We start from the raw sequence: 17,363 nt of genomic DNA, 5'->3' as shown, positions 1-17,363 counted from the left end.
TACGTCTTCCTAAATTGTAGAACTCACCAGCTCTTAAGTCTTTTTTTTTGCTCAAGACAAAAGGTAAATTTAGGGGGAAAAAATCTTGTGACAATTTTATCTCTCTCTTGTGGCAGGAGATGTTGTCCTATAATTCTGATGACATAGACAGCAATCATCAAGTACATCTTTAATTGGTCAATGGCATTTAGTGAAAATATTTGGAAATATAGGAAGCATATGTTCAATTCGATCCTATTTGGTCCTACAACTTAAAAACAGGCCATTCAGAGGCAGCTGGACTACAGGATTTGTCTAGTTTGTCTAATTACCTGAATAACTGAAACCTTTGACATTTCCAAACTGCCATTTTGAACGGTTTAACCAACTAACCACTATAATTTCTTGACTAGTTTGTACACAGAACGGGAGTAGCCCACTAATCCTGGCTGTCCAATGCGCAGCATATTTGAAAAATGAACAGGGCTTTTAATGCAGGTTGCCATAGGAGTGGGATGAGGTAATAACGGCAGACACGTCTTGACGTTTAATGGGGAAAGATGACAGGTCGATGTTCCTGTCTAGCGGCTTGACAAATCTCCCCTAAGCTAAAAGAGCACAGAGCCAGAGGGCATCGGCGGAGCTACAAGAACACACAGGAGAAAGTGAGCCGGTCTGACAGATGAGAGGCGTCCCACCAAGAGACCGCCACAGTCCTGACACAGCTGAGAGGGGCCAGCTATTAATGTCAGTGCTTATATGTTGGTAGGGATGTAACGATATCCAATTCTCTTGATACGGTATTTTCACAATATGCATCTCACGGTACAATCTTACACGGTGTTTACTGTGGGACTTTGTGGAGGTGAACCACAATTGCACTGAAACAAAGGATCATTGTATATGTGGTGCCCTCTTTATCTGCTGCACCATAACAATGAATTTAAGAAAAGGCCCACAATATTATTGTGAGACTTTTGACGATATCACAATATTTCAGTTATTGTTACATCCCTACATGACGGTGGGCGATGTATGGTCATGATGTCTCTCACCTGACAAGCTACTGACTTATAAGAAAAATTATAGAATAGTTCATAATATGTAGCTTTATGGTTAATAGAGATGTTAGAACAGCAATGAATGTAAAATTCTTTATAGAAGTAGTTAACAGGTAACCCTTTCATAATAATTTAAGTAGACTTGTTTGGACTTTTTTGGGAACCAATATGGGGACTCCCTGAAAATATCTGGGTAAGTGATCCCGATCTCCACAGCAGGTCACTTGAATCGCTGGTCTACATAATATCAATTTCAAGTTACAAAACCCTTACAGTCTAACCTTTCAAAAGGGTATAGTCATACTTCAAATTTTGCTAATCATTTGCACAACTTCAAAAAGACAAGACATTTACAGGCACATTTGGCACATTTTTAATAGATTGCTTAAAAAATCTCACGTCAGCAGTATTATGAAAAAATATATTTTGCCAACGCTTACCTACCACTATTCTATCTACTCTGTCTGCTCAACACTTTATATTGTCAGTTTCCATTTTACACAGCAACATCTGGTGAATGAATCCTAAGTCAGCTGTAATGCTTTAAAGGCAGTGGGCACTAGCACAGTTTGATGAGGTGAAGATTATTACATGTAATAAAAATCTGGTCTAATAATAAAATATCAGGTTCGTGCCCATTCTAAGCCTTTATGGAGGTGATATGAAACTACTGCTAGTCAGGAGTGAAATCTGGCATGTGGTTTGGAGCAGTCAATCTAACCTTTAAACACTGATAGTAGGAGGTAGTTTACTAATACCACTGCAGCAGGTCAGAATATGACTACATTCCTTGGTGAGCTGATTAAAGGCGTGCAGCGCAGAGGCAGGAGGAGGATAAAAATACCCGGGCGGCGCAGGGTCTTGGAGGGGGAGGGGAGGAGGAGGTAGTGATGGTGTGGGGATGACACCATTTGCCTGCTCTGTGCTTAAGCTGCCACACTGACCCGAACAGTGACACCAGAGCCTCAGGGTACAGCCTGGTTTCACTGGCCTGTATCAGACTGGTGTCAGCTCCACTCCAGCAGCACGCCCCAAATAACAGGCTCCAGACAAAGGCCAATCTGTACTAAACATGACATGGTGCCTTATGGTTGGGAAGAAACTATGTAACTTATTACCCTAAGTTCAATTCCATATGACCTGAATATAGTGCAAAGCTAATGTTATGATTCAAACAACATTGTGAAAGTGTAATGTGAATGTAATAGTCTCACATTGTCAGCAGACTTGACTGCTGCTGTATAAATAGAATGAAATCCATTAGCACATAAACTCTGAGAGTCATTCAGATAGAGGTAATGCATGCCCTGCCAGCACAAGTTAATGTGAGGACTAATTTCTCACTAATCCCATAATCTTTTATAAATGTTATGGCTACAGTGGTTGTGTAGCTGTAAAAGCTGACTGTCACACACAGTTAAGGTCAAAACGATCAAATTCTAATGCAGGGCTCAGTTTACAGCATTATGTGAAAAACTAAAACAACAGCTATTCTCACAGCAGATTGGATTCAGAAAGTCTATGAATGGCTCCATTACAGCCAGTAAACGCCACTAATGTTTCAACTGCCTCACAATAATTGTATTATTTTATCTCTCAAGGGCGACAAACTGAGACAATGTCAGAAATGGCATTCATTCTTACTCTATGTTACACGCACACGTGCGCACACATGCACACACACACACACACACACACACACATACAAGATAGTTGAGTTAATAATGCTGAGTGAGGCTTACCTTGAGCCAACATGCTGAACTCCAGAAACAGAGCAATGTGGTAGAGCTCCATGGCCTCCTCTGTGCGTGTGCTGGCCCCGCGGCCTCCTGACACCAGGGCCTGTACCTCCCCTAAACTCCCTGTGGAGGGGCTCCCCCTCAGCACCAGCCCCAGTTCCACCACATCGGTGTACATGCAGTGTAGGATGACCTGCACGTACTTCCGTGGAATGATGGATTCATCCAGGACGATACGAGTGGGTGTGTGCAGTGTGCGCTCTGTCATCTCCTCCCCAGTGCGGATACGCCTCTGTAAAAGATTTCTGAAGAAAGGGGAGCGTGCAGAGAGGATGGCCTTATGGGCCCTCAGGTCCTCCTCAGGGGTCCCTGGGGCCACAGTCCCACTTGACCCTACTGTAGAGGGGCACGCCACAGCCACTCTCTCACCACAGCCCTCCACCATCTCAGAGTCTGAGGAGAAGCTGAGCAGAGCATCATAGTAGCACATGTGGTCAAACAAGCCCTTCATGTCAGCCTCCAGGGAGTTAGGAGTCCCAAACTCTTCACTGAGCTGCACCAGGACATCCACATTCTGCAGGCGGCTGTCCTCTGCTGCCCCCACCCCAAACTCCCCCGTGTACAGGTACTGCAGCAGAGCTGAGAACATGGGCACGTCTATGCCTGCTGTGTCAACATCCATGAGCACCTCGGCTCCATAGCCCGGGGCTGATGTCAGCAGACTCTTAAAGAAGGGGCAGCGCACAGCCAGGATAGCCCTGTGTGCAGGGAAGCATGTCCCGTGAAAGATGAGGTCCACGTCTGTGCAGTACTTGTGCTGATACAGTGCTGCCAGGTCCCTCTGTAGATTGGGGGCTTCAGCGCGGGCCAGACTGGCCTGAAAGCTCAGCTCCTTGAGGGCAGCGGTGCCCTCATACTCCTCCACTAGGGCGTTGGTGTCTCGAACGTCCCACCCAGACAGCAGCTCTCTCATCTGCCTCGCGTGGTCAGCTGAACGGCTGGACTTCCTGCGCTTGATGAACCTGCGCTTGAGCGTGGCCAGCCCCAAACTCTTCTTCTTCCTGTCAGCCGGCCGCTCATGGCCGTGCTCCAGGCTGTACAGCTTTGACTCCCAGCCATAACCCTGCTGGGAGTATGACGACGTGCCTGAAACACACATCACACCAGTTTAACCTTAGCTTGATACAGTATCTTCTACTCTGCTACATTTACAATCAGATGAACAGTGTGCCTGCTGCAGCTCTGTGACCTGCTCTTTCAGGACAAGAACAAAACCCTAACCCAGCTCCAAAAGTCTTTGGAGGAAGTTCAATAGAAAATTCAAAGCAGACACAATCCTTTCATATCTTTTATATTTGAGCCAAAAGCTCAGTACAAGGCAGTCTAAAACCCAATTAGCCTCTTAGCCAGAGGACGTTGTCTTTGTGTGAACCTAGGCCCACGCACTTCCTTGGGTGCAGTCAATTACAGTGAACACTTGTGTTTGGCAGGAGACAGGGGGCTCAGACGTCAGAGCGCGCTGTGCCAAGGAGGTCCGCTCTCTGAGCCTGTACTTCTGTGGCATCCATCAGCGTGACCCACATACTCATCTCATCTAACACTACAGATTTGTAGCACAGGTCAGCTCAAAGAGGAGAGGTCGCCGGGAGGCAGAGTTTAAAAAAGTTTTGCATTTGGAAAGGGGAAGTGAAATATTAAATGTATACAACTAATATGTAAGTGTCAATTTCTCCCAGCAAGTATTATATCTGCTAATGTTATTTTATTCCTGAAAGTCTAGTATGATTTGTCCTCATAATAAGCCATACAAAGAAGAAGTCCTGTGTTGTGTACATGCTAGTACACATCAAGTAATCTTTGGCTTGTTAGTAACTTAACCCTTTAGCGTCGGATCCTATCGTCGGCGATAGCGCGCGGATGCGGACTTTCCAGCAGCGTAACTCCGCAACCAGTCGTGCTCTCATGTAAATTCAAACAGTGTCTCAAAGCGGAGGCACGGGGCTATTTAAATATTTTTCCGTCAGTTACGGTAATCTGCCTCTGTTGCTTTGCGAGCGCGGGTGCTGCGGGGATTTTCCCAGTCATTTATTCGATGCGTAAATGAAAAAATACAGATGAAAGTGTAAAATAGAAGTAGATGTGTGAAAAAATGCAGTAAATTCTGATACTTCCTTTAATATGAATATAAAAGTCTAGGTGACCTATACTGGCCCATAGTGTGCTCAGTCCTTAAAGGGTTAAAGGTGCACCGTAACGTTTCTGGTATCAAGATTAAGACACTGTTTGGCAGAAATGAAATGAAACAGGATTTCAGCACAGTAAAATGTTTGGTGTAATATTGATACTTGCCTATAAAGGTCTGCTGTGGCTGTGAACCTCCCCCTATGCGCGGGGAGCAGGAGTGTGGGTAGCTGGACCCATTGGCACCCATCCTCTCTGCTCTTCATATGCTGTACGGGGGTTGCCCCTCTGGCCCAGTCATTCTGGTCTCCTCTCCGCAGGTCGAATGCCAGCGCTCAGGGGCCCGGGCGCAGCAGGACAGCCCTAAAACAACAACATCAAAGGAGGCTGGGTTAAAAGAGGGACAACTTTGGCTTCACTTTTGAAATGCTTTGAGACGCTGTTACATTGATGTTTCATAACCAAAACCAAAATGAAAAAAGTGTTATAGTTAGAAATGCACCGATTCTGCTTTTTCAGTTCTGTCACAATTAATACTATATCGACTTACTGTTCAATATGTGACATTTTTGGGGGAGCATTTATCATGAGATGGGGTTGAGGGTTGAAAAAATAATTTCTTTATTATTTATATTTTTTATTCTTCTTTTATTTATTGCAATTCATGTTGATCAACACTACTGGACATATAGAATATTTTTGTGAAGGGATCTTGCTTCAGGGTTATCGTGTCAGTGGCATAATAGCATTCAAGTCAATTCAATTTATATTTGTAAAGCCTAAAATCAAAACAGCAGTTGCCTCTTAGAGTTTAATAAGATCACTGTTTTAACCAACAGAAATTGCAACAGTGAAACAGACATTGGTCAATAACAGACAGATTAACCAACATTCAAAGAAGTAAACAGAGAACGGACCCAGATTGTTCCCTGTCCTAAGATCCTACTTCAGCAGGAAAAATTAACAAAACCCCAGAGGGAAAAAAGAAACCTCAAGGAGAACCATAGTGAAGGAGAGATAGACTCCTATGGATGGGCAGGCTGCATAATGCTACTTCTAGGGGTGTCACGATAAGACAATTTTGAAGTTCGATATATTGCTAAAGTAAATATAGACGATAAATGATAATACTGAAACTAATTTATGCCACTGACACCCAAGGGCCGATTTATACCACATAAACTATTATAAATCTACAATATAGTTAAAAACTATGAACTGCAATAAATACATGGGAGAATGAAAATAAAACCCTTAAGTACATAGTTTGTGTCTATAATGAGTCACAGAAGTTATTTATTCAAGCTTCAACAGCTCAAATCTTATCATATAGCCAAAAAATAATCAAAGATTTCCCAGTAGTGTCCACGATAAATACTGACCCCCAAAAATGATAGTTCCACTTATCTTATATTGAATGAGAACATATAGTGTTTATCATGACAGACCTAGGTACGTCACATATTTATCCATAATTGATAACAACTGAAACAAACCATTTATGACTTGACTGACCCAAAAATGTTTCTTCTTCAAGTAAATACAATGATATACATTTCAATATCCTGGAAAATTATTCTCACTTATGCCTGTCAAAACAATTTATTTTACTACATAACATATTGTAAATAAAGATAATATTAATGACCATCTTAGCAGCATAAAACACCCTTTTGTGCTTTATTTTTAAAAAAGCAAAGCAAAAGCAAGTATGGCATAAAGAAAAGCTATTAGCATTTCATTTTCTATTTGAATGCTCTGAAGAGCTGTCCATCACAGTCATGACAAGACAAATCAGAATTATGTTACTTAAAAAAAAATAATAATAAAAACATGCAGGAGCAGCATTACCATGGTAACAGTTACTCGCAGAAAGATGACTTAACCAAACTAATAAAATGCCTGAATAAAATTACACAAAAGAGATTAGTGATTACATTGCCCTTTTACCCTTAAAGAATTGGGAAAATAAAGTACTTCTGGGTTAAGTAACATGTCACTGGGATCACAATTGATGAGGTCAGATTTTTAATGAAGTTGATGATCGACCACGACCATCTGTTAAAACTTTAATAATGAATCATGGAGACTTTTTCTTGGTACTAGTCTGGAATTTTTTGTTATTTTTCCTGTTCTCCAATTAGATTTGAGCTGTAGTGGGTTGAACAAATAACTTCCATGACTCATTATAGATACAAATTCACTACCAAAGTGTTTCATTCTGCAACTTATTTAATTGGTGTTTTTTTTACTATATTGTATATTTTGAATAGTTTTTTGGGGATAATTACACTTTAGGGTTGTGTCAGTGGCATACATTTTTTTTGAATATTATCCTTAATCGTATTTCTTCAGCGATATATCGAACTTCAGCATTTTTTACTGTAACAGGCCTACATCCACCCCCATTATGTGCAACAGCAAATCTACACATTTTAGTTCAAAAGCCAAATCAATTTGTGGATAAATTTATCTAGGAGACAACATGGACTTTGTTTAGAGTGGCTGTCTCCATCTGAAGAATGCATGTTTAGTCTTGTATCTGTAATCGTCAAGTGTGTGGACTGTGGCCGAGGTTAGCACAGATTTCCTCTGCTTGGCCCTCAGGAAACACCCACTGGCAAGGGACAGCAAATCTAAGGCAGATGTAAGCTGGGTTTCTCCATGATAGTCAATGGAACTAGTCCTACTCTTACCTCATCGCATATCTCTAGTTTAATCCAAGATATGACAAAGTATTGCTCATTTCTAATCATTTCACAGTCAAAGTTCTAGTTAAAAAACACTGAGGACTTTTATGTTAAATATTGAAAAAAATCTAAATTATTATTTTATTATTTATTCAAATCATTAACATTTTCAAATTAGAATCATGATTTAATTTGATCCAGGTCAGTGGTTCTCAAACTTTCCACAAAAGGAAGATTTGGTTTCCCCGAGTACCAGCAGATCTAAGCCAGGTCTATAAATAGGTCTATACCACGTTTAAGTTAGGGCTAAACCATGTCTTAAATAGGACTACACAATTGCCATGGTAATTCTTGTCAAAAGTATCAAAAATCAGAGACTAATAGATACTAAAATCTATACTACATATACAAGAACTGCAGAGAATTTTGTAAACTATCGTAAACCAATTTTAACAAAACATAATTTGGTAGTCAACTAGAACAAAATTTTAATTACTAAAACAATTAAAATCCAGCTGCCTTACTAACTAAGAGCCAACCAGCATAACCATTTTGACTGAGCTAATGCAATTTATCCGACTCTTTTTCACAATATGCTTTCTATTGCATTAACGTTTTATTACAAATATAATCTTGTCAGTGATATCCCTTTACCACATTATTGAAGTTAACTTTATGTTTCTGTAATGCATCTTATGTGACACAGACGAGGGCATGATTATGACAAAAGACAACTCTATACCCTGTCTTTTTCTGGGGCGCAGGTGAAATTAAAGTAGGACAGCTATAATGGCACAACATGCAGCCATTTTGAGAGAATGATTTTGAACTAGGCAATGCTAGGTGTGTAACATATTAAATGGGCCCAATCTGACACCGCCGAACGAGATCATAAATAATTGACTTTGCATGGCGCCTTGGACAAAGATTAAATGAAATATTGAATTAGGTGTCGGAAAGAACCAGCGTGGACAATCTCATCCCCCCAGCCGATTCAGGCCAGCAATAACAGCGGGGCTCCGAGTGGCTTTTGTGGTCTATTTTTCATACAGTCTTGACAGGATTTCCAGGAAAACAATTACTTTTCTATATCAGTCTCATATTGACCACAGTATAAAAACAGGCAAGACAGTGGCTAGCAGTGGTTAGCAGTCCCAGCGCCTTACAGCAAGAAGGTGCAAGGTTCAATTCCCAGACCAAGGTTAGTATGCTCTCCCTGTGTATGGGTGGGTTTCCTTTGGGTGCTCCAATATAAAGCTAAACATCCATAATAAGGCAATTCAAACATGGTACTCTTAAGCATGCTTTAAGTTGGAACATGCAGACTTTTATATGCCTTGGCCCCTTGCAATGGTAAATGTTAGATGGTGGAAGGGCTAACTTGTAATTTTAAATTTTAAAAAGTCAGCAATTGTTTAGGTAGCACAATGTCTCCTGAAAATGACAAAATAGTAATTATTCAAATTACTCTATAATCACAATAATTTTTACACCCAGCACAAATGTACTGTAAATCTAGAAGTAACTGAAAAGCTACTACTACTACTACTACTACTACTACTACTACTACTACTACTACTACTACTACTACTACTACTACTACTACTACTACTACTACTACTACTACTACTACTACATGTGAAAATATAACTAGTTTGCAGAGGTCCAAACTTTTCAGGAGGCAAAATGAACATTAGCAATCATGCCACTGCTAACAACAATTAGCATGCTAACAGCGCAACATCCCTTTCGTCTCAGTTTGCGGCCGATTAAAACTATAAATATAAATGTATATAACTGGACACAGACAGCACACAATGGTCTCATTTTGACCTTAAGAGCTGCTTTTACAAAATATCAGTACATGACGTGAAACACATGAAATAAATCAGGTACTGTCTCTTTAAAGATTTTTCCATGACCTGTAATGACCTTTTCTGGATGTTCAAAATCTACCAATTATATTACACCACGTGGCCAACAACCAAACCAACAGTGGCTACAAACACCCCTTACACTGCTAGAAGAGAGACGTGAAAATGGGGCTGATGGGGGTCTGTTTAATCTCAGCTGGCTCCTACTCCTTGCCTATCGTGCCATATAATAAATCACTGTGCCTGCCCCCGGAGAGCCTGACAACTGCACAGCATCCCCTGGGTTTGAGTGTAGAACGGCAGCCTCACCCAGAAGTCACAACACAGCTTTGGTTTGCAGTCTGAACGTCAGGGTGATCTTTATTTCATTAGACGCCTTTGAATGCGTCACATCTTCACAGGGATCCAATGCACGGGGACGAAATTAGAAGTTGGGTTTTGAATATGGAGGAGAGGCGGAAGGGGCTCCCGAGATAGTGCGCCGGCTTGTTTACAAAAAAGCGGGGTTAGTCCCAGCAGCAGAGCAGAGCAGAGTTAGAGGAAAACATAACCAAAGTATTGAGCAATGCATTTTGACATGTGATACAATTGTTATGGGGCTTGCTGCTGCTAAACATAGCAACTACAGTATATGGATGTGGTAAAACGGCTGTAAACTGTTGGTTTTTTTATTGATGGTAACGTTGTCATGGTACTAAAATTTCAAACTTGATCTTGGTCTTTTATCTGTGTAATCCCTCATCGTTCCTGTAGGTTCCGTAGTGTTCCAAGGACGTATACTAGTCTATGTGTCTTATACTTGTTCTGATACAGCTCATGATCATTCTAAAGCTATTCAGGAAAGGCTCATGAATGCGACTTTTTTTTAGTATTGATACCTGCTCTAGTTGCAATACTAGTTTTAGTATTGATTAGAATCTGATTTTCTTATACTTTTGACAATCTTGGATGGTACCAAGAAATGTTTTTGTACAGTCAAAAATAATCATATGTAAGTTGTTGGCATTAGTGAAACAGCTTTTTAAAATAGCTTTTTAGCTTGTTAATACAACAATTTGACTGGGAAATCGTTAATACCATGCAGCAGTTCCCATTTTGAGGTTTACTTGTACAAATCTGTATAACTCATTTCACCCTCAATTATTTTTATATTCATATTTTTCATCTTACTCTGTATTTTTGCCACAGAAATGAGATTGTTTCACAGTCATTACACTTTCCCATTAATATGATCAGCATAATTAAACGTCAGACAGCTTCCACAGAGTTTCATTACGATTCTGATAGCTTTTTGTTATTAATAAGAACTATTGTCATATTGCCCAGGTTATTTGATCAATAAAACTGATTAAAGTCAAAATGTGTTGTTTAGTTAATACCAATGTCATTTAAATACACGCTGTTGCTATAGTTATTTTAAAATTGGGCAGTACTTGGAGGACTAAAGGGAGAGTGGGGCAGGGTCTGAGGAACTGTGTGATTGAATTAGACTGATTGACATATCCACATTTCAGAAACACCTGGCTTTAATCAGGGAAGCTCTGTGTGATGTCATGTAGTACTTTTTTTAAAACCAGATTCATCTATTTAGCATTGTGTATTGGCAATTTTAGTGCAATCAAAACACCATACACAGTTCTGTGGCAAATAAAACGCATTTAGTGTTAAGCTTCACTTAAAAAATTGGTATTACATAAGTTTTATTTGGTAGTTATTCTTTTTATTCAGCTTATTTTTAGACCAGTTAGAGATTTTCCAGACTAGCCTTCTGAACTAATGGTAGAATACTTACGATGCTGCACAGACAGTACCACCAGCTAGCAAGGCAATCCCACCACCACAGTGAAACGAAACTTGAGCAGCTGAGGATAATCCTAAAAGCATCATTTGGGGGCCCGCATTTCCCAAAGACCTGACTCACTCGGCTGGATCAGACACATCCCCGAACACTGGCGAAGGGGACAGAATTTCTTTTAGCATTTCCGGGCTCCGCAGGCATCCACGAAGAGCAGGGGGGGCTGGTCTGTGCCTTCCTAATGAGAGGTGACAGCAAGCTCTACCAGCCCCCACCCTCGCTCCCCTTCACCCAAACACACAGCTCTTTTAAACGGCTCACCTTACCGCACTTATCTTGATGGCTTCATTGAAATGAGCCACTCGCCGAAGGGCCGCGGAGATAAAAGGGTGGTGCTAAAACCGCAAAACATGCCCACAATAAAGAAGAAAAAATGTTTGCCAAAGGAACATGCCGATGCATTATTTATTTAGGTGACAGCCAGGGCACTTAATCATTTAGAGGGGTTTTCTCATCAGGGCAAGAACAGAGACTTCACAAGATGCAGGCGAAAAGGTTAGTCACCGGACTGGTCTCGTAATGTTAAAAATTCTGGGTTTTCATTTAGGGATATGGGCAAATGCTTTATCCTCAAATGCCCTTACTAGAAAAATCCATGAAAATTCCTTAGTGATAAATTCATTTCTTTTCAGCACTGACAGTGCAAAAACACAATTTTTTAACAATGTAATTTAACAAAGGCACACTGAGCAACAGTTACACAAGGAGGCTCTCAAAATCTAAATTGTTAAAAGACCTATTACATTCATCAAGTTTTGACAACATGAATAAAAAAAGTAGGGCTACAACCTGAAATCAAATTGAAATCATAATTTGAATGGACACAATTAGTAAATCACAAAGGCTGCAACTTTTGAAGTACCATCATTTTTAGAGAGAGCTGATACATGCACTTTTTAGCGTTTCAGCTATCAGCCTTAAATCTCCAGCAGAGACAGATATTTAGTTTGGGCCAATCAGCCGCCTAAAGAATATGTATTAAGCTTTACTGCAGAGGCCCTACACAAAATGTGACTTCACTGCTCTCTTATCCAGTCTGTAGTAAAACAGGACTGGATGTAATAAAATGATTATATATATATATATATATTAAAAAAATACATATAAATAACATTTATATGTTTAAACAATAAAAGAAAATCTGCCCTACATATCGGCCCAAAAATATCAGCAGAGCTCATCGACCATCAGTTTCTTTCTAAACAATCAGTATCGGCATTAGCTACAAAAAAAAAAAAAACATATTGGTCATCTCTAATAATTTCCTCCACAAACAAAATTCAGCAAAGTGCAAAAAAGCTGCTAACCCTGTAGTTTAGGGTCTGTACAAACATGTTCTGAAGCGTGATTCTTGTACTAGTTTGTCAGTTCTTGGTCTATTTGCATATTCTCTTGGATGCACTTAAAATGTGAGCTTTGAGCAGAATCCTATTAAAACATAACATATCTAATCACAATTGCAAAACTTGTCACTCAGATCAGCCCTCAAAAAGGTTTTGAGAAATGCTTTAAATTCCTTCATACTGTGTAGATCACCATTCTGGATATGATATGAGCAGCTTTAGAAGAAAAGAGAAAAAACTTTTAGATGGATTAGCTTGACCCACCAAATACTTTTCAAACTGCTATGAACTTTCTCAAATTCTTTTATTTTATTTTATGAATAATAAAGCAGCAGAACAGTAACCTCCCTGTCTCCTCCTGATATGAAGACCTAATAAAGTGCATGTTGGCAGTCTGCACATTAGCACTTCTTGACCCGCGGATTATGTGTGAATGCCTGAACCATATGGCCAACAGAACACCCCCTCCACAGAGCAGACAGAGGCTCATCTGAATGCAGGTCCTGCTCCACAGCTCCACACCTGACAGGGGCTGCTGACACCGGCACACGGCCAGGTGCTAATGACAGGACAGGGCCAGCACTCCATTCACATTATGGGACAAGAGAGGGATAGTAGTTTATACATAGGGACACTTCAACACTAAGACGATGCTGATAGTGTAGGACTCTAATGATTTGTTATTGGAATAGTAGTATATAGTATAGTATAGTAGAATAGTAACAATAAAAGGTGGGTATTTTTTCACCTATGGCTGCCCAATATACCACAAAAGTATCAATATTACAATATTGATCAGCCTACTCAATATATCACAATAACATCAAGTTTTTTTGAAAGAATGTTATATAAAGCTGATTTTCCAAAATTACTCTGTTTTAGTCCTGGTTTTGTTTCTGCCAAGTTATAATTTTGACAGGGTTTCACTTGTGAACATGTGTTTTTTGAGTCAAAAAGTATATTAAAATATCGAAATATTAATAAGCAGTTCTTAACAGCCACATTGCATGTCGCAAATTTTCCCAATATCGTGCAGACATAATTTTGTCAACTTCAAGTTAATACCAAAATGGCTGCTTTGGAGGAGAGAAAGAGGGATAGATAGAGAGAGAAGGACAGAGAGAGACAGAGAGACAAACAGAGAGAGAGAGACAGAAGAGTATCAAAAACTTGCAAGAGTTGAAAAAAAACAACAACTTTTTGTTAATTCCAAACACAGATATAAAGATATTTCAGCGTAATTTTAAAGTCAATTCAAATTTTGTGAAAACCAAGAAGCATGTTGTAGCACATAATGATTTTTTGTTATATGTAGAATTTTAAAATATATAGATTTGGAAAATGGCCGGCCTCTTGTCAGTTTGTGTGTGGCAACAAAACATTGCAATTTCACCACATGATCATTTACACCATGTTATTGCCTATAGAATATATGTAGTTTTTGAAATGTTGCCACCCTCGCCCAAATTTCACAGTTGCAAACAGGAACATGCATTTACCAGCGGGTAGTTTCCTTAAATTCATAAGTTTATCTATGTTTGTTTTTGTTACTATCAAGGCTATTCAGGTCGACACAATCTCAATCTCTACTCTCTACTGTAATTACAGCAGTGATAAATGGTCACAATGACATTAAAGGGCTTCTGTTACACCATTTTCTGATCTATGTTATAATGTTGTTTCCTCATCAAAAACATACCTGGAGTTTTGCTTTGTTTCAGACAGACATGTTCAACATACAAAGCCTGCATATTTAGTATGAATTTTTCTCTCAAACAGAAAACACTCTGTTCCACCTTGTGATGTCACTGTGTTTACTGTGTTTTTGAACTCCATACATCTTCACTGGAATAATTTGGATAATTTCAGCCCTGAAATCTCTACTAACAAAAGGTAAAAGGTAGCTGTTAACTTGAAAACTACAGCTTCATGACATTAGAAGAAGATTTTGAGCTTTGGGGATGTAGACAGACTAATAATAAAGGGTTACACAGACATTCGTGAATTAAACAAAACACACCTCCAGGTATGTTTTTGATGAGGTAACAACACATGTCTTAAAGCTCCAGCATCCTGTTATATGCAACATTTTGAAGACTTTTTCCTATTCAAAAGATATAATAAAAAATAAATACAATAAAAATAATATATATATATATATATATTTTTTTTTTTTTAAATAGTTCATCACTATGACACTGATTCTGAAACCCATGGATAGGATCTTTAAATTCAAACTGTATTCAAAATGCTCACTGTTCTACTAAATTGGGCTGTCTACTCTACACAGCACATGGTAAAGCAAAATGAACAAGCAGCACCAGCATTGAACAGCTGCTCAATATTTCCATCCTTTCCAAATAACACATTTGGTTCTAACTGACAATACTGATATTTGAAATCAAAACAGACTGCTAGCTAACCTCCACACTGCATTTTAACAACAATTGGGTCGATTAGCCTAAACAGTCATTCAGCCTGTCCAAATGATTACACCCGGTGCCAGTGGAGAGGTAGAGGAAGCTACAGGAATCAGAACTGGCTGGAAAAATGACAGCCAGGGGAAACAAAAGGTGGCCGTGCCGATGAGTCATGGTGGGCAGTCTCTGGGTTAGCCTTGTGTCAACCAACAATCTGAACTGAAGGTGGGCCCGCAGATCTGGCATTTGGGAGAAACAGTCAGCAAGTTTGGGATCTTTTGCACTGCAAGCAGGAATGAGAGACATGATTATTGCCCGTGAAATATGACGAGTCAACGTGGGTTTATTGCACTTTATGACCCCATTTGGCTCCAGTGAAAAGATGTGCAACATGTGCAGAGTTTTACAGTAGGCGATTGACAAAAAGATAGAAATATTGAGAACCGCTTTTGACACCAGACTGTAAAAGATAAATAAATGGAAAGAATGGCCCAACTGTGTCCATATATTTACTTGACTATCAAAATGTTTTATTGCTTTTTAAAGCTACAGTATGTAACGTTTTTGGCTAAAAAGTTACATAATGTAGACTAATAGACTAAAATAAAATTATGATTTTTTTTTCCCCCAGTGTTGTTACTTTGGCTACAATGGCACAGTATGGCATAAAACATATCAAGTCTCCACTTCAAATGTACCCAAGTATGGCTTTAACTTTGTACAAACATGGAATCATTCAGGTGATGTGCCACCTCTAAAAAGTTATTTATTGTGCATTTAAAAGAAATATATGAAAAACTAATAATTGAAGATCGAACTATAGGTTTAGCTAAAACTGTTGTACTAACTTTATTCTTCATTGAAAGATAACTTTGCTAAACTATTGCTCACTTGCAGCCTCATTAATGCATTTCCAAAAAAACTTCCTAGACACAAAATGAACAAAGTAGCAGTCTTGTCATGCATAGATTATAATATATGTATTATTGGCAGTATATAGACCTGCATATTTGGAAGAGATTGTCAGCGAGTTATGTTTCTGCACAACGTGCAAGACTGAAAAACACAAGTATTCCCTCAAAATCATGCAGTCCAAGATGGGCATACTTGGCAAGTACAATTTGCCTCTTCAGTAAAAAACAGATTGACAATCTAAACAAGCTCCATCAATCAATCTCTGCAGACTGAGTGGCTGCTGAGGACACAATACCCCCATGCTTATTTTAGCTCCTTGCTGCCTTCACCTTTTAAACAGGCAAAAGTAAACACATTTTCAGGCTAAAGTCCACCTCCTTCACTTTACTCTCTGGCAAGTACTTACAAGCATGGCACTTTTCAAGTCACTTGGAGTAGATTTCTGAAGTCAAATAATTACATGTCATTGGCTGACCCTCAGAGCACTGACACATGTACTTAACCTTGAAAAATGATGTTAAAACACAGTCAAAAACAAAACACCAAAAATGCTCCACACACATCTAAGGTGTATGTCGGATTATTAACGGATTAGGACAGTTTGCATAGAGATCCAAGTATTGAGTCTGGTTTGGGCTCTAAAAGAATGTAAGCAAAAAGCAAACATGGCAAAAAAAAACTTGTGCTTGCCAATAAACATAAATTACATATTATTTCAAAATACAAGTTTATAATGCCGTCTGGAAGTTGTTATCCCAAATATTGAAAACTGGTTAATCAAATTGAGCACATTTACAAAAACTACACACATCTACTTTGCAAGATACCATTTATGAGAGTTATGTGGTTAATAAAAATACATTAAAAATAACATACTTCAGCCTGCCAGTTAAAAGCCTGATAACGGTTTATAAAGATGTCAGTGCCAAGACACAACCCATCTCTTTGACAGAACCAAATAACAGCAACATGAAGAACAGCAGAGCAAGTAAAAAATTGTGTTATTACGGGCAGAAATACGGGTTGCCCTTCAAATGAATTATGCAAGCTATTTCAGAGTATTATATTTCATTGTGCAAGAAGAAATTGCTTTGTTAGCATAAGGTTAAAACGGGGCTATTGTTGCGCGTAATGGGGGTACCACTGGTCAAATAACAAGCGTGAGTTTAAAGTGATTTGAAGACAGAAAATTGAAATAGATCGAGAGAAATATGAACTTTGGATTACAGAATTGGCTAAACCTAGCAAGGGGAGACCTAGTCAGCGCAGCCCAGTAATTAGTAGCATACCCAAAGAGGCTAGGGTA

The 17,363-nt window shown here is 39.2% G+C and overlaps 1 protein-coding gene across 1 annotated transcript in view; it reads right to left on the bottom strand.

The window, feature by feature from the left end:
- btbd7 (BTB (POZ) domain containing 7) overlaps positions 1 to 17,363 on the bottom strand; it is a 29,313-nt gene that overhangs the window by 11,526 nt on the left and 424 nt on the right. Inside the window, exons 2-3 of the mRNA XM_033988897.2 lie at positions 5,129 to 5,323; positions 2,783 to 3,925 (exon numbers count right to left, since the gene is read on the bottom strand). Of these exons, the coding sequence (XP_033844788.1) occupies positions 2,783 to 3,925; positions 5,129 to 5,210 (1,225 nt within the window). The 5' untranslated portion in view covers positions 5,211 to 5,323. The remainder of the gene's footprint in view (positions 1 to 2,782; positions 3,926 to 5,128; positions 5,324 to 17,363) is intronic.

Source organism: Periophthalmus magnuspinnatus, chromosome 22 (genome assembly GCF_009829125.3).
Source record: "Periophthalmus magnuspinnatus isolate fPerMag1 chromosome 22, fPerMag1.2.pri, whole genome shotgun sequence".
In the NCBI taxonomy this organism is placed as follows: Eukaryota; Metazoa; Chordata; class Actinopteri; order Gobiiformes; family Gobiidae; genus Periophthalmus; species Periophthalmus magnuspinnatus.
This window is presented reverse-complemented; position numbering and strand designations above follow the sequence as displayed.